This window comes from Puma concolor, chromosome E4 (assembly GCF_028749965.1).
Source record: "Puma concolor isolate L17-30 chromosome E4, mPumCon1.1.hap2, whole genome shotgun sequence".
Lineage (NCBI taxonomy): Eukaryota > Metazoa > Chordata > Mammalia > Carnivora > Felidae > Puma > Puma concolor.
In genome coordinates, this window is record NC_141683.1 from 38808411 (window position 1) to 38831502 (window position 23092).

The 23092-nt window shown below is 37.1% G+C and overlaps 1 protein-coding gene across 2 annotated transcripts in view; it reads left to right on the forward strand.

Moving 5' to 3' along the window:
* The window catches only part of DTL (denticleless E3 ubiquitin protein ligase adapter), a 48772-nt gene that overhangs the window by 4209 nt on the left and 21471 nt on the right, over positions 1-23092 (forward strand). For both annotated transcript variants that reach the window (XM_086694492.1, XM_025921126.2), the window contains exons 2-12: positions 787-912; positions 1934-2032; positions 3286-3347; positions 3432-3552; positions 6441-6506; positions 7925-8037; positions 9268-9341; positions 10643-10746; positions 11036-11140; positions 14557-14669; positions 21108-21197. In XM_086694492.1, the coding sequence (XP_086550618.1) occupies positions 787-912; positions 1934-2032; positions 3286-3347; positions 3432-3552; positions 6441-6506; positions 7925-8037; positions 9268-9341; positions 10643-10746; positions 11036-11140; positions 14557-14669; positions 21108-21197 (1073 nt within the window). The remainder of the gene's footprint in view (positions 1-786; positions 913-1933; positions 2033-3285; positions 3348-3431; positions 3553-6440; positions 6507-7924; positions 8038-9267; positions 9342-10642; positions 10747-11035; positions 11141-14556; positions 14670-21107; positions 21198-23092) is intronic.

Below are 23092 nucleotides of genomic sequence, written 5' to 3' on the forward strand. Positions count from 1 at the left end.
TATTCAGTGAAAACTTAGTCATCTCTCAACTTCGATTTCTAGAGACTCTAAAGACTTCCCTGACCCTACCACTACCCAGGGTTTAACCGATTGTACTCTAGGGGTAGGTACGTAATGCCTCACATGAAAACTGCTCTAATGTACTTTAAGATACTGTGACTTGTTGCTGTTAACATTTTAGAATCCTAGAATTTCAGCACTGATAAGGAAAGAGGAAATGGAATTAGAATTTACTTGTGAATATGTTAGTGGCTAGGTGGGCACATTTACCTACATTATTTCCTTTAACTCTTTGACCATTGGATTATGTACGATATTTCTAGTAATTTAAGAGTTTGCGGTGATGTTGATTTAGAAACTCTGGAAACAATTTTTAATTGAAGAGAAGGGCAGTTTTAATGGTTGCGGTAATCTTTGTGGTTGTGTTTTGTGGTTGTCACCAAAGGGTGGAGGAGAGGTAAGATCTTTTTTAATGTGCAGAGGCCACTTGCTTTTTAAAATCTCCACTGTACAAAGGAGAGTCTCCATTTAAAATGGATTAAGACTCCATTTAAGCCTAAAGCTGTACCTCACCAGAAGTTGAGTGCGCTCTTTCATTTCTACCTTTCTACCTCAGATTCCCTTAGGGAAATATCAGAAACTGTATTCTAGAGGATCCTGGATAGTGAGTGGATCTATATAAAGTATGTAAAGCTGTTAAAAACAGATATGTACCTCTGTGCTTGTTTAAAGTACTGATATGTGATGATATATTGGAATTCTATAAGGAATTGTGTCTTACTTTAGGATGGTCTTCACAGTACCCTCTACAGTCCCTTCTAACTGGTTATCAGTGCAACTGTAATGATGAGCACACTTCTTATGGAGAAACAGGAGTCCCAGTTCCTCCTTTTGGATGTACCTTCTCTTCTGGTAAGAGAATTACTATCTAATCTAGGCTTGCTCAGAAATAATCTGTTTCACACTTAGAGAAGAAATAATACTGGCTGTCCCCCTTTCAAGAAAAAGTAAGTTAGATAGATGGTAGAGTTTTTCTATGTGTTTTTTTTAATGTTTATTTTTTATTTTTGAGACAGAAACAGAGCATGAGCAGGGGAGGGGCAGAGAAAGAGGGAGACACAGAATCCGAAGCAGGCTCCAGGCTCTGAGCTGTCAGCACAGAGCTTGACATGGGGCTCGAACTCACCAACCGTGAGATCATGACCTAAGCTGAAGTCGGTCACTTAACGACTGAGCCACCCAGGTGCCCCTAGAATTTTTCTAATAACTGTTCTATGATTTATGAAATAGGCTTTTCTTAATCTCTATGCATAATTATAGATTTCCTCTAAAGCATAGACTATTATAGCATTGTTGGTTTTGTTGTTTTTTAATTGATACTGGGAAAGGATTGCAAAGGTTCAGCCATCATGAAAAACTGATTTGCCCAGTAGGTACACCTTTTGGTCTGATGGAATCTCTCTCTTTCTATAATGCATTGGGGAACATATGAACAGAAATAGAAGTACTTGTCCCCACGGTTAATGATTTAAGAGAGGAAAAGTAAAAGGGTATGAAAAGGAAATTTAACTAGTAGACTCAACTTGCTGGTGGCTTGTATCATATGCTTTTCTTCGCCATTGGTCAGTACCACTCTTACTTTAAGTACTACCCTTCTCTAAATAAGAGATTATCTGAAGATAATTTTGGTGGTTTTGAGTCATTCACTGAATTAGATATTATGGCAAATTTTAAGCAGTCTTTAATTCAAATAACGTCTCTACCATATCAAATGCTATTTGGGTAGAATCCTCTTCCCTCTTTTCAAACAGATTCTTTGTGTTTAACTAGTAGCATTCAGTTAATCTATAGTGTATTGTTTTTAGAGCTTTATACTCAGCTTTAAAATTTTTGTGTTACTTTTTATATATTTTATTTTTTATTTCTTATTTAGCTCCCAATATGGAGCATATACTAGCAGTTGCCAATGAAGAAGGCTTCGTTAGGTTATATAACACAGAATCACAAGCCAATCGAAAGAAGTGTGTCAAAGGTAAGTCTAGGTCTAAACTTGTTGTTTTAACATTATTCTGAATTCATAAAGCCTCATGTAAATTGTTATTTGGATATATTACCAATTATATTCACTTCTTTTTTTTTTTTTAATTTTTTTTTAATGTTTATTTCTGAGACCGAGATAGAGCATGAGTGGGGGAGGGGCAGAGAGAGGGAGACACAGAATCCGAAGCAGGCTCCAGGCTCTAAGCTGTCAGCACAGAGCCCGACGCGGGGCTCAAACCCACAAACCGTGAGATCATGACCTGAGCTGAAGTCGGTCACTCAACCGACTGAGCCACCCAGGTGCCCCTATTCACTTCTGATTAAGTCTGTTCAGGGACCAGGCCGAAAGTAAATGGTGGACTGCCTTTCTGTCAATATTATTAACTATGGCAATACCTTTACTGAAAGTTTAAAAAAAAAACACACACACACATTTTAGGATTAAAAACAGTTCTTCTTTTAAGAAGTTAAATCTTTTACACTTAACGTGATTGGAGGAAACATCACTTTCAAGTATTTATGTTGCCCAAGCATTTCCCAAGGAAAAGTTCTGCTGACCTTAAGAAGCTAATAGTTTGGAACTAGTTAAGTCAAGTGTGGAGATAAATAAAACAGGCTATAAATGATGTAGATGTACAAGAAAAATGCCACAGGTGTCAAAAGGAAAGCTTTCGTGTAGTAAAGATGGCAAGGAAAATTTTTCATGAAGTGTAGGATATTTGAGTTGGACTATGGTATTTAAACCAATGGAGGTGGAATAGGACACGCCAGGTGGAGGCAAAAGCATCAGCAGAGCCCTGGAGATAAGAAAGCATAGGCTACAATTAGGGAATAGGGAGTGATCCAGTTTGGTTGGAATAAGGTATATGGAGAACAGTGAGAGATAAACCTTGCAACAGAGATAAAGACCAAAGTATGCAGAACCTTGAATGTCAAACTAGTTTACATTGCATTCAGAGAGCATAATGAAGATTTTTGAACTGGAAATGTTTCAGAAACATTCCATTTTGGAGAGTATATTAGTAGTCACCTCATGGAAAGGAATTTGATATCAAATGGTAGTTCTCTATAGTAGTAAAGGGAATGTATAATGTCTGTGTGTACACAAGTTCTCTTTGGCCCATGGACTGTGGGGTGCTGATGACTGATCTTTTCACAACAGCTTTCAAGAAATTCAGATGGCTATTGATATGGCTACCCCGAACATAGTCTAGACATTTCACGTTCACCATTTTCTTTGTTTAGAATGGATGGCTCACTGGAATGCTGTCTTTGATCTGGCCTGGGTTCCTGGTGAACTTAAGCTTGTAAGTGACTTTCATTTTATTGGAATTTGGGTAAACACTGGTAAAGCGTTTCTTTATTAAATTATGATACCTTATTTTTGAAAGGTTACAGCAGCAGGTGATCAAACAGCCAAATTTTGGGATGTAAAAGCTGGTGAGCTGATTGGAACATGCAAAGGTCATCAGTGCAGCCTCAAATCAGTTGCCTTTTCTAAGTTTGAGAAAGGTAGGTTTGTACCTTTCCTCTTTCATGTCCTTAACCTTTGTAGTGAGTTAATAAGAAGCTGTGATTGTTTCCTCCCTTTCCCCTGTCAGAGTTGCTACTTTACCTACATAGATGATTGAGAGTCTCATGACTGAAACCCATGAAGTAAAGTTGGCTTTTAGTCCCGTTCTTATGGACATTATCTCCAGCTTGTCCCTGTTAAGAATCTTCAGATAATTTTTTTCTATAATCTTGCAGATAAGGTAAATACTTATAAACAGCCACAATACCTCTGTACAACTTCGAGTGTCCTTTAAAATCAAAACCTGTACTGGACACTGGTTAACTCTATTTATAAATTAGATACTTTACTTGTAAAATTTTAATTAAATGGGGTGTGAGGATAGAGTGGGAAACTTGATAAAATGGGCATGATTCTCTACCTAAAAATTTACTATTTAATTACTTTAAATGGCCCAATTCTCTAATATGTTTTCAACCATTATTTACTCACAATTGATCTTTCTATATTTATTTTGCTATTATAATAGAGAAAGAAGATATAAAGAGTGATATAATACAGAACAGTGCTGTAGTAGCTAGGGAAAAACAGGATTGTCTGAATGAGCTCTTCATTTCTGTTCACTTCTTTTCTCCTTCCTCTATTAGTTTCTCACTGAATTTTTTTTTTTTTTTTTTTTTAACAAAAAGACCAACAAACATTGATCTCAAAGAAGTGGCTGAACTAATCTGATTTTTACCTCAGTGGTAAAGACAAGCATTGCAGTCTCCTTTATCATTAAGAAATATTCTATTTTTAAAAGGAACATTTTCATTTATTCACATGAGCACTCAGGAAAATCAAACTGAGTTGTTGAGCTGATATGTACTCAAAAAAATGTCAATTTTAATTGACTGTGGTTGCTTTTGAGAGCGGAACCTTGAAGAAAAATAAATGGCATAGTTTTTACCTCTAAGTTTTCATTCATACATCTATTGTATAAAGTTAGGTGTTTGTGTTCTGATTTACTACTGTGTCAGAGTTTGCTGTGAGTTTATAAAAATAAGATGAAAATTTACCTTACAAAGTAAATTTATTTAAAGAGTAATAGGAAAGGGAAACACTGTATCTTTTGGTCCCTTCGCTTAATTTCTTTAAAACTCTATACAGTAAGTCTATACCAATGTGGTCTAGTAGAAAAAAGCACTGTGTTAGAAATTGGGGCTGGTGGCTTTTATCATGGCTCCCAGTAGTCTGTAGGTGCTCCAGCATGAATTATCTGGTTGGACACTGCCCCCAAGGCCACATAGTTTGGTTGGTAAACACAGATTAGATTTTAGATCCTTCAGCCAAATGCCTTTGTACAAGGCACACTTTTACAACCATATGTAGAACCCCTGTTTTAATGTGGTTTCTGCCTCTAAACTCTTGGGCAAAGTCATTTTTATTTCCCTGGACTTTCATTTGTTGATATTTTTGTTTTAACAGGCAATTAACTCAGTAGTAGTTAGATGGCAGGCTGTTAGACATACAGAAGGGTCAGACCCCATTTTCAGTTCTTCAACATAAGCCTTAATTACCAGCTGCCTTTGGTTTTCCCTTGCATATATGGTTCAGGGGTCAACCAGAGACTCGTGCTAAATTTAATTTTTTTAATGTTTATTTATTTTTAGAGACAGTATGAGCAGAGGAGAGGCACAGAGAGAGGGAGACACAGAATCTGAAGCAGGCTCCAGGCTCTGAGCTGTCAGCACAGAGCCCAACATGGGGCTCGAACTCACAGGCTGTGAGATCATGACCTGAACCGAAGTCGGAGGCTTAACCGACTGAGCCACCCAGGTGCCCTGTGCTTTAAATTTAAACACAGAATTAGAGTTACCCTTTCTCTGGCTCTCTGTGGAGTTCCCCTCTCACTCTGGCAGCTCTTGTTGCCTCAGTCTCCTTTTCCTAGTTCCTATGGCTTGAAAGATGGCAGATATTTTATTGGCATCTTAGCTGCCTGGTACTGCTCGTGCAACTGTGGCTACCTTCAAGGCAAAACTACAAAAAAACAGTAATTTAGCCCAGGCCAATCATTTGCATCAGGTGTAAACTCCCCTCCAAAAATTGCATGTTTTTGTTCAGTTTCTAAACAGCCCTCAGGTAGTTGGTTTTTATATTTTGTCCAAAATTGATAGCTAATGCAGGTAAAGATTGGTTCGGTAAGGGCTCACTCTTTCACACAGGAAACAGAGTCTTTTTGGTTTAGTTTTTAAAGAGTAAAACATTACAGATAAATTGAAGTTCCCCTATGTTCCCTTCTCTAATCCCATTGCCCTTTTTTCTAACCTAGAGGCAACCTCTTGTACCATTTTGTGTAGATCTGGTCCATATTTTAATACTGAGACAGTATAGCTTGGAGATTTGGAGAGTGGGCTCTCGATTTATTCTGCTAAGAATATCTTTATAAGTTACTTATCTTCTCTATGCCTTAGTTTTCTTATCAATAAAATGGGGATAGTAATAACCCCCTAAGAGGGTTGATAACAAGGATTGAGATAATTTATATAAAGCACATGGGTTAGTGTGTAGCGCTTAGTAAGCTCTCAGTATATTTTGGTTACTGTTTGTTTATCATTATTCTTTCCATAAGCATACCATATATAGTGTTTTGTGTGGTTTTAAGAATATTTACACAGAGGGATTGTTCTGTAAAGTGTTTTTTTCAGCATAAACATTTTGAGTTCTTTGTAGTCTTTTCCCTTCACGGCTTGTTTTCTCTTATTGTTAAGCCATGTATTTTTTTCGATTTTAATCTCCTCTGCCAATTACAGTGCGTAGCATATAGTACATGCTCTAGGAAACTTAAATTGAAATGCATGCATTATTGACTGGTTTTGTTAACTTCTTATAAACTATTTCCCCATAGCCGTCTTCTGTACAGGTGGAAGAGATGGCAACATTATGGTCTGGGACACCAGGTGCAACAAAAAAGGTAGCCTAGTTCCATTTTAGTTTTGATAAATGTAGGATCACCCCATACTTACGTTGATTGAGTTAGTGATTTCATATAGTTACCACCAGGGGGCACATGTTCACAATCCCCCATTTCTGCTAACTGTTCAAATTCTCATTGTGTTGCAAGTATTACCCTCCATATTTACTTCTGTTGTCTTCTGAACTGCAATAATTTACCTAAACTATTGATGGGATTATTAATACATGGGCTCACTGGGAGATGATCTTTTAGTTTAAAAATTATTTGGCTTTAAAGAATTGGATTAAACATAATTATGCTCACACTGCCCCCATGATACCATTAAGCAGAATGCAATGATCGTATCTCTGCTTGCTTTTTTAAAATTTTTTTTTTTTTTCAACGTTTATTTCTTTTTGGGACAGAGAGAGACAGAGCATGAACGGGGGAGGGGCAGAGAGAGAGGGAGACACAGAATCGGAAACAGGCTCCAGGCTCTGAGCCATCAGCCCAGAGCCTGACGTGGGGCTCGAACTCCCGGACCGCGAGATCGTGACCTGGCTGAAGTCGGACGCTTTAACCGACTGCGCCACCCAGGCGCCCCTCTGCTTGCTTTTTTAAAAATAACTTATTTATTTTTAACAGACTATTTTTCAGAGGGCTTTTAGATACACAGCAAAATGGAGCAGAAAATCCAGAATTTTCTCTGTACTGGTCTACTCCCTATCCTTACAGCCTTTCCCACTGTCAGCATCCCACAGCTGAGCTGTGGACATTTGTCAAAATTGATACACCTGCACTGATACATCATTAGTACCCAGTGTCCCTCTGTACTTTACATTAGGGTTCTCTCTCGGTATTGTACATTCTGTTGGCTTTGACAAACATGATGACATGTATCTATAATTATGGTATCACGCAGACTAGTTTCACAACGCTAAAATTCCCCTGTGCTCTGCCTATTCATCCTGACCCTTGGCAACCACTGATCTTTTACTGGCTCCATAGTTTTGCTTCTTTCAGTATGTCATATAATTGGAATCTTACATATGTAGCCTTTTGAGATTTGCTTCTCTCACTTAATACGTATTTAAGGTTCCTCCATGTCTATTCGTGGCTTGGTAGCTCATTTCTTTTTACCACTGAATACTATGCCATTGTCTGGATATACCACAGTTTACTTATACATTCATCTCCTGAAAGACATCTTGATTGCTTCTAAGTTTTGGCAGTTAGGAATAAAGCTGCTCTAAATATCCATACGTTTATTTCTTTTTGATATATTATAATCTCACTGAAAGAAATGTAATGCAGTAGCTCCCAGCTTCTTCTTTCACTTTTAGGAATACAATTTTGGGATCTTATACATAAATGTTATATTCAGCATGGGAATAAAGTTCTGAAACCTAAATCAGTTTGTTCGAAATATCTTTCAGATGGATTTTATAGGCAAGTGAATCAAATCAGTGGAGCTCACAATACCTTAGACAAGCAAACCCCTTCAAAACCTAAGAAGAAACAGAATTCAAAAGGACTTGCTCCTTCTGTGGTAAGGTTTTATAGCTGTGTACATGTGTGCATCTTAACAGGATAGAATCTCATTTTATAGAACTTCTTGGGCATAAAATAGGAGCTATAGATTAAATGAATGAGAATCTTCATTTCCTCTTGGTATCAGTGGTTTATTGCTTAATACTCAATACCTACAGTACTACAGTAGTAGTTCTCAAACTGTAGGGTGCAACACAGTCACCTGGAAGTATAGTAAAAAGTCATCTTCCTGAACCTCATCCCTAGAGACCTCCATACATACACGTATCTAGAGTATAATGTAATTCATTAGAAAAGGGGGGATGGTTTGAAGAAGCATATTAAGTACCTTGATAGAGTTTTCTTTAGGAGGAGGGAATCCCTGTTGTTTTCATAACTACAGGAAATATGTAGATTTTTATTATTTTTTTAAACATTTGGCAAAATATTAAATATATTGAGACATTTAGGTAGAATATAGTATCTCTCTGAAAATTTGTAGTCAAAGCTTAAACAATGCCCATAATATACCTTTTCTCTTTCAAAAAAAAAAAAAAAATCGCCATTTTTTTGGTGGGTCTTATTGTGTTTATTTTGCTAATATTCCTGGTCTGTAGGATTCAAATTAATATGTTAGAGAAATGTGTTTACTAATTAAAATTGTAAACCATGAATAGGACACAGGCATGAGAAGAAACTGACAGGGTTAATGTGATTTTTGGAGGCCAGATGAAGTTAAAATTAATATCATTTTAGACAATCAGATTCTGAGCCAAGGAAATTTGTTAATGACAATTAGGAGGTAAAACTCTACTGAGCTCCTTTGAATTTTTCAGAGCATGTAGTCATTTTTTATCCATAATTCTTTAGACACTCCTATATGATAGTTTAGGTAGATGGTGACATTCTACAGATGAAACAGGCACAGGGAAGTTAAATGAGTTTTCTAAGAATACACAGCTTATTAGTAGGGCTGATTTTAAGTAGAACCAGTTTGTTTCTTGAGTACAAGGCAAAGTCAACACTATGTACTATAACTTAATGATGTTTAGGTCATTTTCACACAAAACTACTTCTTGGTCAGGATAAATATCTGATTTAGGATTATTGGAAAGGGAAAATTTAGTCTAACTCAGAGTTTGGGTGAGGGGGAAGCCATCATTTTAGCATCTTGGTTTCTTTGTGGTGAAGATTATGATACCCAAAATAGGACTTTCTGCCATTCTTTTTCTGCCTCTGGTGCTGTTAGGATTTCCAGCAGAGTGTTACTGTGGTCCTCTTTCAAGATGAGAATACATTAGTCTCGGCGGGAGCTGTGGATGGGTAAGAGCCTTGCTTCTTTTGATGAGATCTCTTTCATAAACATAGGGAAGTCACCTAGTCCCGTTAAAATTGAATGTGTGTGCTTTTAACTTTCGACATAGTGAATATCCAGCTGAGAACTACAGATGACACTGAAAAATACCTAGTTAGGACTTTTGCTCAAAAAATTAAATGAGGTAATGTATCACACTGAGCACATTACCTAGCACACGGGAGCATTGTTGGCTGCTATTGCTGTTGTAGAGAAGCTGGATGGGTAGCTCACTTGTCCATGCGGTAGAATTTAAGCAGTGGGTCTTATTTTGAGGAGTAAGATTTCTGTTATTTTGGATTTTATCTTCTCAGGTTTAGTAATAACCCTAAAAGAAGAAATCTGATTCTGGGTATATAATGGGCATTTCAAGGAGTAATAAGGCCTAATGACTTTCACATACCTACCATCCGTGATTGGTCTGAATGTTTGGTTTTCAAATAAGTTTGTGGTACTTCTTGATTGGTTGCTTTGTTAGAATAAAAATTCTTTGAATGTTTTTTTAAGCACCCTTCTTTGCCCTCTTATTTGCTCATTGTATCTCTGAAGACATCCCTACCTTCGAAACTAATTTAGGATGATGGCTTAATGAACTAGGATTTCTGTTGTCTCTTCTGGACACCAAAACTTGTCTGTGGACCAAATTCTCAGGCACAAATGAAGGATTATCTGAAGGTTATTAGTAATGCTTCTGAATGGCTATGAAAGCTTGCTCTGTTTGTTTGCAAGGATACTGCCCTTTTATACCAAACTTGGGTTTTTTTCAGGTTGCCTATAAACTAGATGTTGAGGATTAAGACAATTATACCAATAAGTGAAATGAAGAAATACTTCATTTCACTGGAAAATTTATTTAGATTACTTAAGGATTTATATAGAGAGATAACCATAGGGACAGGGCTTATTCCTTATGATGTTAGAGGTTACATGCAGAGTGTTAATGGCTTAGGAAGCATTTATTTTGTTTTGTTTCTGAAAACAATGAAACAATGACCATCGGAACCCAACCTTCATCTTCCTTTTCCGCTCCCTTAAAGTAAACTCAAGGTAACCCATCACTGGGTCAGATCACATCTGTTTCCGTTCCGCTTAAGTTGTTAGCCTGACATTGGAAATAACGGTATGAGATAGTTCAATCTGTTTCCCAGTGAGATATCCTCATTATACCTGATTGATGAGCCAGAGGAGTCAGATTAAAAGTCATTTCACATTCAAGAAACTGGTTGGAGTTGGGTGGCTACAAAATAACTTTCTTTACCTTGGTTTTTAGGGTAATCAAAATATGGGATTTACGGAAGAATTATACTGCTTATCGACAGGAACCCATAGCATCCAAGTCTTTTCTGTACCCAGGTAGCAGCACTCGAAAACTAGGTAAGCCTCTTTATAGCCTGTAGGACTTTTTTTAGATGTGCGAGTTTTTGTTAAAATTTTAAAAATAAATATCAAGCTGGTTTTCAGCAACACAGACTTAAAGCTAACATGTCATTGTATCTTTTTGAAATTAGAAAGATAAACATTCTGAAGAATATTTTTGGTTTATATATATTTGGGGGAAGACAAATTCTGATAATCTTGTGGAATGTTCTTTTTGCCTCCACATTTTCACTTCTGTTCTACTCACTGTCATCAGGACATGCTAACTAAAGTTTCCTTTTTCTAGGATACTCAAGTCTGATTTTGGATTCCACGGGCTCTACTTTATTTGCTAACTGCACAGATGACAACATCTACATGTTCAATATGACTGGATTAAAGACTTCTCCAGGTAAGATCTTAGCAACTTCAAATCTCCTACCCAAAAACTACTATGGAAGTGTTTGTTAGTGATAATTTAATATTGGCCTTTTTTCTAAACCAAATTTATGAAGACGTATTAGGACCTTGAGTTCTTTGATTAATTCTAGTGATGTTTTGATAGATACATTTCCCTGTGGTAATTGCACAAGTAAACAGAATCCTGCTATGGTGATTTAATTTTATGTTAACGGTGAGTCTTTCCTGAAATTATGTCCCTTTGACTATATTTAGATTTATCTCAATTTTTGTGATACAGAAAGCTGGTCTGCTTAGCTTTTGTCTTGTTTGGGGGTTGTTAAAATTAGGGGGCTGAAGTTTTTAAGCCCCTAAATACTTTTTATCTACTCAGCCTCCTTAAATTTGTCTCTGGTTTTCCCCAACCTCGCCTTTTTTTTTTCTTCAAGAAAATTAAAATTGGAATTTGGTGTTCAAAGTTGATACATGACTTTTTTTTTTTTTTTTTTTAATTTTTTTCTCAACGTTTATTTATTTTTGGGACAGAGAGAGACAGAGCATGAACGGGGGAGGGGCAGAGAGAGAGGGAGACACAGAATCGGAAACAGGCTCCAGGCTCTGAGCCATCAGCCCAGAGCCCGACGCGGGGCTCGAACTCACGGACCGTGAGATCGTGACCTGGCTGAAGTCGGACGCTTAACCGACTGCGCCACCCAGGCGCCCCAATACATGACATTTTTTAAAAAGAAGTGAAAATTTCTTAGACATCATCGAAAAGGGTTATTTGGGTTACATAATGTAGGAATATTATCAATTACTTAGGCAAGCTACGTATTCGTAACCTGGTTCTTGCTCAGGTCAGAAACAGACTTTGAATTCTATAACCAATCCCCAAAGTTACCTAGTTCCCATTAAAGTAAGATGTGTTGATAAATAAGGAACGTTAAAATAGTATAGAATTTAGCTGGGCTCTTACAGAAGTTTCCAAAGACTGCCCCAAGCCATTATTAGGATTTTGAATTCTATGACAGCTTCACAGTTGATATTTCTAACACCCTGGATGGTTCTGGTGTTTGTCTAAACAAGAACAAGGTTATTTGGAAAGGGGAAGCGGTATATAACTTCTTTTCCTATTTTCCTGAGTCAAGCCAGAACTTGGATAGCTTTTAATTTAAATAGCCATATAAAATAGACTTTTTAAAATCTTTCTCCAAAAAATAAAAATACAATCCCAATTGTGTTATCAAATATACAAGAGCTCCTTTATTTAAAAAAATTTTTTAATGTTGTTAATTTTTGAGAGAGAGAGAGAGAGTGTGAGTGAGTGGGGGAGGGGGAGCAAGAGTTGGAGACAGAATCTGAAGCAGGCTCTAGGCTCCAAGCTGTTAGCACAGAGCCTGACTTGGGGCTTGAACTCACAAGCCGTGAGATCATGACCTGAGCTTAAGTTGGACGCTCAACCGACTAAGCCACCCAATGCCCCACAAGAGCTCTTTTTGTGTCATTTTTTTTTATGGTGTGGCCCTAAAGGGGGGCTTGAGTTTAGTTTGTCCCTCTGTCATCGAACAAATATGCCCAATGCTACTTTACTAATAATTTAGTGACCTTTTTCCTGTGCTCCTAAAATAGTATTAGATAGATAGATAGATAGGTAGATAGATAACGTTCCTTAGAAATTGAGTGACAGATGTGTGTGTGACATCTGGTAATTGCTTATCTTTTTCAAAACTTCAGAGGGTCCTGGGGCCCCTGGGTGGCTCAGTCGGTTGGGCGACTGACTTCGGCTCAGGTCGTGATCTCACGGTTTGTGGGTTCGAGCCCCGCATCTGGCTCTGTGCTGACAGCTCAGAGCCTGGAGCCTGCTTCCAATTCTGTGTCTCCCTCTCTCTGTACCTCCCCTGCTCATGCTCTGTCTCTCTCTGACTCTCAAAAAATAAATAAATGTTAATAAAAAAATTTTTTAATTAAAAATACTTCAGAGGGTCCTGGGCTTAATATTTCATTTCCCATGCTTTTAATTCACAATATTTTATTATACTAAGTGATGTTCATAAGGATGACTCTGAACTACTTCAGTAAAGCATTTTCAGAGCCCAAATTATTAATTTAAGTTAAGCTAATCAAAGCCAATACAGGTTTAAGGATTTTTCAAAAGGTGTGAAGCATTTACAGTGTACATTATTAGACCAGCAGAGGGCAGTAAACACTTACTGGTTTAGTGGGAAATTTGGTCTGTAGTTTTCCATTCATAGTTAGAGTTGAAAAAAATAAATATAGTTTTGGAGTTGGATTCAGAACAAAGGAGGCTGTTTATTTTGTGAGGATTTATCTATCATAATAGGTGAAAAGAAAATTATATCTGAATTGATTCACATTCTACTTCCACACTGAGAGTGTTGTGGTGGAAACTATTTAATATGTAGGCTTTTTCTTGAAAAGCAAAAACTACAAGATCTTTTTCCAGTTTTATTCTGGTAAAAGGAAGAGGTTTCTATGACCACTTAAGGAAAGCTATTAAGTCCCTTAATAATTCCTATTTCCTTTCTGTTAGAAGATTGGAGTGAATTTTTTTTCCTGTTTATATGTATCCTTAAATTCTCCAATAAGTGAGATTATTTTTCTTATATTTCCTATTAGTGTTCTCATACCAGAGGCCTCAGGTTTTGGTCTGAGGGTAGAAGAACCTGTCAAGCACATTGTGCTAGATTGGATTACTTGCCCTTTTACCACAGGTAGTAAGAAGTCTAAACCTGAAGGCTAAAACTAACCTAGTTGGAGTATCTTACGTGTGAACATATAGTTTACCCCATTAGCTACTTCTTTCCAGCCTTTTTAAAGTGTGGAATTAAAAAGACTCCTACAAAAAAATTAAGATAGATTCCTACATCCCAAATGACCTGTCCCTAAATCTTAACTCTTTCCACTGATTACTGCTTATTCATGCAACAAATGTTTGAAAATCTACTCTGTTCAAAGCACTGTGAGGTCTAGTGAGGAAAGAATAAAATAGGAAATTTGTCCTTGAGATTTGAAGTCTTAGAGGAAGAAGGACCAATGTATTATACAATGGAAAAGCCCTTCCTCAGGGTGGGGAAAGAGGGGTCTAATAAAGGCATTTTACTAAAAGAGTGGAGACTGGTTCCATTCTTCTTAGGAATGTTTTTCATCACTTTCTCTTCTATAGCCAGCTCTATACCAAGTATTTGGGCTTAGGTCATGAGAGTGTGTCTAATATAAAGCCTCTCTCTGAGACTTCCTTTACTTTTGTGACAATGTCCAATTCCTTTTAATTTAGTGAAAATAGCTTGACTGTCTGTTTCAATAGTCAATACGCTAATAAAACTTGTTAGAACATGTATACTGTCTGCATTTATTTGAACACTGGAAATAATAAGAACCAAGTAATTTTATTTTTTCCCCCTCTGGCAGTGGCTATCTTCAATGGGCATCAAAACTCTACCTTCTATGTTAAATCCAGTCTTAGTCCAGATGACCAGTTTTTAGTCAGTGGCTCAAGTGATGAAGCTGCCTATATCTGGAAGGTAAGTTGCCAAACTTCCCTCACAAAGAGGCTAAAGAGACTAAAGTGTTCTTACAAATATTTTTTCTAAGATGAGCAAGTTGAATGCAAACACATACCGTTAACTTTCTTTACATCAGATGTTCAACACAAGTTGCTTCTTGCTTCTTAACATAGCCAAACCTCTCCCTGTCAGAATATAACACACTTTCATGGCCAGAGCTTCTCAGAAATGACAATCCGTGTCCTCCAGGAGTTTCACAGATTATCAGGAAATTGAGAATTCAGAAGACCGGAGAGAGTCTTAACTACTTTGTCCTACTTCCTGGAAAAACATGTTGGACTGCCTTTCTGCCTTGATCATGAGATCAAGCCCCATGTCAGGCTCTGCGCTGAGCATGGAGCTTCCTTGGGATTCTCTTTCTCCCTCTCTCTCTGCCTCTCCCCTGCTTGCACACACACTCTCTCTCAAAATAAGTAAATAAAAATTTTTTAGAAATATCTTCAAAATACAGTATTTTAATCCCCAGGATCCTATACCCAAATTAACCATAGAGCCTTACACAAAACACTCAAAAATATTTGTATGGCAATTGTATCCTTTACTCTTTCATAAGTGTTCAATCTTAAGGTTACTAGAATAGAATAGATGCTTTATCAAGTTTATATATATATATATATTTTTTTAAGTTTATTATTTTGAGAGAGAGAGTGCGGGGGAGGGACAGAGAGAGAGGGAAAGAGAGAATCCAAATCCCAAGCAGGCGCTGCACTACAGTCAGCACAGAGCCCAAAGCAGGGCTCAAACTCACGAACCGTGAGATTCATGCCCTGAGCTAAAATCAAGAGTCAGACGCTTAACCAGCTGAGCTGTCCAGGTGCTTCTCACTTTTGTATATATTTAATAGCATTATTTAATTTTTTTATTTTACTGATTTCCCATTTCACAAGTTTATAATATTTTTTTACTTTTTTTTTTTTTTTAACGTTTATTTGTTTTTGAGAGACTGAGAGAGCATGAACAGGGGAGGGGCAGAGAGAGAGGGAGACACAGAATCCGAGGCAGGCTCCAGGCTCTGAGCTGTCAGCACACAGCCTGACACAGGGCTCTACCTCATGAATTGTGAGATCATGACCTGGGCTGAGGTCGGACACTTAACTGACTGAGCCACCCAGGTGCCCCAATATTTTTTTACTTTTTAAATAACAATGATACCTAAGTGACTACTATAAGCTAAGAAATTTAAAGCTGGTGGGGTCATCTGGGTGGCTCAGTCCATTAAGCGCCTGACTTCAGCTCCAGTCATGATCTTGTGGTTCGTGAGTTCAAGCCCCAAGTTGGCTCTGTGTTGACAGCGTAGAGCCTGCTTCGGATCCTCTCTCTCTCTCTCTCTCTCTCTCTCTCTGTGTCTCTCAAAAATAAACATTAAAAAATATATTAAAAAGAAATTTAAAGCTTTCCATTTGACATTAGTGGAGAAAACTGAAATACTACACAAGTAGTACTTGCTGACCACTGAAAAGTAGCTCTTGTGGGACTAATTAATTATAGAAGTGTCTGGGAGTTCAGAGAAATAAGAGTAATATGGCATTGTTTTCCTAGGGCTAGAAATTAATTATCTTCTAGGTTGCCCTGTAATATCATAAATGTCCCTGACATTGGTGAATTAAATGATCAGAATTCACACATTTTGGATCTTAGAGTCATAATGTCTCAAACTTCATAGACCCAGATTCAATGTTATCAAATCCCTTCTTAGGAGGCAATTACATCATTCATAAGTCCTGCCAACCTGTAGGAAGTCGTATCTTTAATGTTGGCTTAGGACAGGGTAGAGTCTGTCAGGTATGAAGGATAAGTCTTCAGCTTAATTTCATCTGGTCCTGGGGGACACACTAAAAAATGATTTCTCTGAATACCTAGAAGTACAAAAATGCAACACTACCTTAAGAGTTTTTAGTCACAATATCCTAGATGGTCACATGGTGGAGACGTTGTTCTATCCAAATTGCTTTTGTGTTGTACTTGCCTCTTTTCCTACAAGCACGTTTCTTTTTTTTATTTATTGTATTTTTATTTTTTTTAATGTTTATTTATTTTTGAGAGACAGAGCATGAGCAGGGGAGGCGGGGAGAGAGAGAGGGAAACACAGAATCTGAAGCAGGCTCCAGGCTCTGAGCTGTCAGCACAGAGCCCAAAGCAGGGTTGAACTCACAAGCTGTGAGATCATGACCTGAGCCAAAGCTGGACGCTTAACCGACCAAGCCCCCCAGGCACCCCTACTTATTGTATTTTTAAATGAAAATTTGCTTGTAAAATACATGCTTGAGACCCTGATTCATAAGAGTTTTTACTTAGTTTCTTGTCTACAAAATTTTCTGATACGAGTTTTAAACTTTGATGATATAGGTTAGCAACACTAATGCTTTCTTCTAATATTTTAAGTTTTGAGTTTCAAATTTGGTCTTAATGCTTATTTTTCTTTTTGTTTTTCCTTTCTCCTTCTCTCACTATCTTGTCTCCATTCCTTTTTCTATTTGACTTCCAACTTAGCAGGAAGATTTTATTCCTACCAAAGTCTGTATCTTTTTAAGTTTTTTAATTCTTTAAAAGAAAATTACACATACAAAAAAGCATGATAAAAGATTATGCAAAAAATACTTAATGCACTGATCATTATTAAAAATCTTTTAAAGTAAGTTTTTTATTACATATATGTAATTATGCATATAATTGTATATTATACATGGGTGTATGTGTTTACAGATATATTTTATTGTCAATTCTATTTCCTTTAGTACACAAACTGTTTTATTTCGTTTCAGGGAATAAGGGTGGAGGTATAGTTTCTTTAGAGACATGCAGTAAAGATACTTGGCTGTTGTTAGTAACCCATTTTCAGATGTCTACTCAGTGGCTATCACATACATGAGTGACCCTTTCTAAATTCCTAGGCAGGGTCACATGTCAGTGCTGAATGATGTGGTTCAGACATGATGTTCTCCTGCCTGTCCACACATAACTCAATGTGCAGGCTCTGATATTTGAGATCCTGGCAAGCTCACTGCTCCTAAAATTGAATTTGCCTAGTGACGTGGCTCAGTTTCTCTTTTCCATGATTAAAAAATAAGGTGGGGGTGTAGTTTAAAACCATTCCATGCAAGCTGAGTATCCAGGCTGTTAAGTTATCTTATAGCTCTGCTGTGTTTCCAGCAGTCAGAATTCCTTCAAGTGTTGGGATTTTTCCTATGTTAAAAAGCCCATGGGCACAAGAAAACAGTGAAATAAAGGAGTTTCAGGTCTTAAGACAGAAGAGAATAGCCTTCTAATCTTTACCACTGCTCAGCAAAGGGGAGATATAATATAGTTAGGCTCTCTGATACTGAGGCCCAAGGCTTCAAAATACAGTTAATATATTTTTTTCTTTTTAATTTCTTATCCCTCACCTCCTTTTCCTGGTTCATTTCTGTTATAGCCGCTGAATAGTATTGAAGTGGTTATAAATAAACTCATTTGGCACAGTCAATTCTACCGCTGACTGGCGAAACATTGAGCCTGACACTTTAGGAAGTGTAAATGATCTCATGGCAGAAATAAAGATGAGATTTGGTTTCTCACTGGGCATAGTAAGGAGATTTTGGGGGGAAAGATGCTCATCTTTTTTGCACGTTTAAGGATACAAAATGTTTATTACATGCATAGCTTAGAGCCAGTTCTTTCTACCTGTTGCGTTTATAGTTCGAGGAGTTTTACCACGGAGACTCTTCATGCCTTGAAGCAAAGTCTGTATAACAGCTAGAATATGTAAGAGAGGGCAGTTTTCCATGGTTTGACCCTCTCCAGGATGCACAGGTGTAAATGTCTCTTGGACTTAGTTTCCTCTTCCTACTTAAAAATAGAGAGAGGCTTAAAAAAAATGAAATCATGTAAAGACAGTAATGTTTTATAAAAATGAAGTGACCATAAATAAAAACTTACTTGAATAAAAAGGAAGGATTTAAAAACAACTGGAGCTTCACCAGAGGACATTTTATCTCCTTCAAGTAGTCAGCAAGGGTACTATACCACGCTAGTATAGTCCTAAACTGCGAAAGCGCTTGTAACTACCATTCAGATAAACTTGCTGGATAGTACCTCTCATTTCAGCCTACCTCATGTCCTTCTCTCCACTTTTTTTTTGTTGAGATAGAATTCATAGAATATAAGGTTCATCATTTTAGTCATTTGTCAATATACAGTTCAGGGATTTTGAGTATAATCACAATATTGTGCAACCACCATCACTATTTCATTCCCAGATGTTTTCATTACTCCAAAACGAAACACTATACCTTTTAATAAGAGTCGCTCTCTGTTCTTCCCTGCCTTCAGCCTCTGGCAAGCACTAACCTCTGTTCTGTCTATGGTTTTGCCTCTTCTGGACATATCCTACACATAGAGTCACACAGTGTTTTCAAGATTCATCATGTTGTTGCAGATATCAGTACTCCATTCCTTTTTATGGCTGAGTATTCACTGTATGTATTGACTGCATTTTACTTATGCCTTTATTAGTTGGTAGATATTTAAATTATTTCACTTTTTTGGCTTTATGAATAAAGCACCTATGAGCGTTCATGTACAAGTGTTTGAACATACATTTTCAGCTCTTCTGTGTGTATATCTAAGAATGTAAGTGCTGGGTCGTCTAGTAATTAATTCTATGTTTAACTTTTGGAGGAACCTTCTCCCCCCACGTTTGAAGCTATGTAAAGTGCCTGGCTCAACAAATGCTGACTTTTATTGTCATTATTATTCCTATCTTATCAGTTTGTCAAAAGTTTTTCCAAGGGATCTTTTGTTTTTTCTCTTAGATCCTATAGGTAAATGCAAAAATGTACATGGATTCTATTGGCAGATATTTGTTTGTTTGTTTTTTAATTTATTTTAATCCTTTGTATACACGTTTAGGTTTCCTTAGGTATTACAATGCCTAGGAAATTGAAGAAGAGCCAGTATCATGAAATGACAAGCTAGAGGCCATAAGCAGAGTAAAACAATGCAGTAGAGTAATGTGTTCCTACCAGGGAGGGTCAAAAGAACATTAGGGTTTTCTCTCCCTTTTAATTTGCTGCTACCCATTCTGCTTGGGCCTTGGGTGAAGAGAAACTTAATGGGCTGGGGCCATCCCAAAGAGAGAAGGATGGAGAATTTCTGTGACTCCTGAAATGAAAGTCTTTTCTAAAATATGCTACCTTGTGAGAGAATGAGTTATTGCTCTCTGTGCTATTGTAGGAAGCAGAAAGTGAGATCCTTTTTGTTAATACTCAGGAAAAAGCTTTTTCTGTGAAACTCTAATTAACCCAGCAAGGCAAATTAGACTCTGTTCTCTCTCTTCTTTTGCTTTTTGAATCATTACCTGTGCCATTTAACCCAAGAGAGGAGTAGTAATGATTGAGTTGGAGAACCTTATGAATCAGTGTGTTGAATATCTTCACTACAATTGAAGGAAATCTATTAAGTTTACTTAGTCATTCTTGCAAATATTCTTTCCAGAGTCGCCTCCACTTTCTTCGTACAGATGAGCAATGATTCAGAGCCTTGGGAAAATGAAAAGGGAATAATTTCTCTTTTTCAAACACATGTGCTAATAATAGTTAAATGAGTTTGTGCCATATTGTGCTGGTTAATTCTCATGGCCTCTGAAAGGGATTGACAGCTCTCGAATGAATCAACTGTCAAATGCAGATCACTAATGGCATCCAGTGAGGCGGGGAATCTGATCCTTAGTCATGTGTGTTGTACTGCATAATATGACCCTTGATTCATTAAAACATAGCAGAACTTAACTGAAAATTCAAGAGTTCTTTAATCAAATTAACCAAAATGAAATTGTAAAAGATTCTTTTTTTCCAAAAAGGATACCAAAGTGCCATGTAAAAGTATATGGTTTATAGTCCTTCAAAATGAAGGGATGACTTTGGTAAAAATCAGTGAGTCTTTTGGATGAAAGACTGTCCTCTTGTTGCAGGAGAACTGGTAGTATGTCTGAAATGCCTTCAGGGTTTAGCTAATGTAGTATTCCCAGAAGTCACTGATTAGAGAAGATCTGAAAATGCCTAGGCTATGTAAAAACAGGGCTCCCTTGAAGTGCACACTACCTAGCAGCTGAACCCCATCCTTGCAGAAGGTTACCAGCTAAGAAGTGAGGAAAAATGTCATTCTTGAATTTTAGTCAAAATATATATAGATGGTTAGGTAGTCCTGTCCTGGTATCTGAGTTCATATCTGTTTTCTCAGATCGGTGGCAGAAATATTTTGCCCATTGGAACTCTTTTCTGAGCTATAACTAGGCGTACTTAAGAGACGTTTGTAACAAAGCTATCTAAGGCACAAATATGGAGATATTCAAAGGCTCTATCTGGGAGACCTAGCACTGCTCTGCTGACTTGTTTTTTTCTTTTTTTGATGGTGTAATAGGTCTCCACACCCTGGCATCCTCCTACGGTACTCCAGGGTCACTCTCAAGAGGTCACATCTGTGTGCTGGTGTCCATCAGACTTCACAAAGGTTTGTAAATAAATCTCTGTAGTTGATTTAAAAAGTGGATCACAGATTTGTAGATTTTCCCAAGGTTATTTTGAGTGTTATACAGACTTTAATGTTTAAATAGAGATCGAAAGAACTAGAGGCCATCCAGGATCTACGTCAGCATTAATCATACACATTTTACTTTTCTCTACCAGTAGAGAAACTTACACTAAAGAATAAGAATGGATTTCTTGATTCCTTGGAAGTCATTGTTTTCCTAAACGTAGAATTAAGTTTTTAACGTAATTAAATTTTATCTGAAACTCTAAAGTAAAAAGAAAATTTTAAGGTGAAAAAACTAGTTTTATTAACTATCTACATATTATCAATGTGACATATTAAAGGTAACATCTCGACTGTTCTTCACAATCCAATTTAGTGTTCACATGCCTAAACAATGCTTGCTGTGAAGTCTTAATGTGCTAGGTTATCTATGGCAAAACTACATAAGTAGCTCTAAAATGTTTTAGACATTTCTCACTTAAAAAAAAAAACAGTAATACTTAAAAACAAAATCCTGAAATGTAGAAAGACCAGAAACATAATCATAATCTTTATGTACATGTAGGGCTTTCATACATAGCGGCCCAAGTTCCAGTCACTCTCCTGGCCTCTACTTCCCCTGGTCTTTGGGTTATTGGGATTTACAAGAAATATCACTTCTGTGGAGATCTCTCCTTTCATGTATGAAGTTTTGAGGTTTTGTTCCCATCTGTTTTTTATCTTCCAGAAACTTTTTATGGTCTGCTCTACTCAAGGCATCTCTGCTAGCTTTCCAGTACTGCTGCTGTGGATTTCTTTTTATTTCTGTATCCCTATATAACCATTTCTGTGGTCAGCCTCGTGATAGGCCTTTTTTTTTTTTTTTAACTTAATCGTTTTAATCACCAATAATTATATCCCAATGACATTTTCCTTCTGAGATTCCATGTAACTTCCAGTGAAATATCTGCTTTTAATATATTTTCTATTTTGTAGAATTGGGATAGTTTTTTAATTTTTCAGTTATTTATGTCATCTTTTTTCAACCACCATATATTGTCCTCATGTATATGCACAGGAAAGACTCCTAGGAAATGACAGGGCTGTTTACCTATACTCATCTAGTGACTACCCTTTTAAAAGTTTTTTTTAAATAATTTTGCTCCTAGGGACACCTGGGTGGCTCAGTCGGTTAAGTGTCCGAGTGTCCGACTTTGGCTCAGGTCATGATCTCACGGCTCTTGGGTTTAAGCCCCATGTCGGGTTCTGTGCTGACAGCTCAGAGCCTGGAGCCTGCTTTGGATTCTGTGCCTCCCTCTCCCTCTCTTCCCCTCCCCTGCTCATGCTCTGTCTCTCTCTGTCTCTCAAAAGTAAATAAACATTAAAATAAAATAAAATAATTTTGCTCCCAGCCTAGAGTTAGGAAGGTAAGTATGGTATAAAAACAAAAGGTTCTAGCTCTGAAATTGGAAAAACATAATATTTCAGTTCTAGCTTTGCCACTTAATTGTGGTGACATTGGGCAAACAACTTTATTCTAATCTGCAGATGAGGTTATTTGAGTTCAAGGTTTTTTACATTGTGAGTATTAAGTTAAAAAATGTAAATTGTCAGATTCACAGTAGGTGCTCTGGAACTAATAACTCTTATTAATAGACCATAGAGTAACTGGGGATTCCAGGCATTTCTTGTTGAGCAGTTAAATATGTGTGTCTTCTTTTGGCCTCCCAGTAAGGAAAGGAAAAAGCTGCCAGTCTCTTGGGGGCCAAGACTTAAGAGAACGTGTGTTCTTTTTTTCTCTCTCTTTAGTGACTGAAATAGAGAAATTATATAAACAAATGCTGGGGAACAGCTCTGGTACCAGTGGCCATTTGCCACAAGCTCTTCAGGCT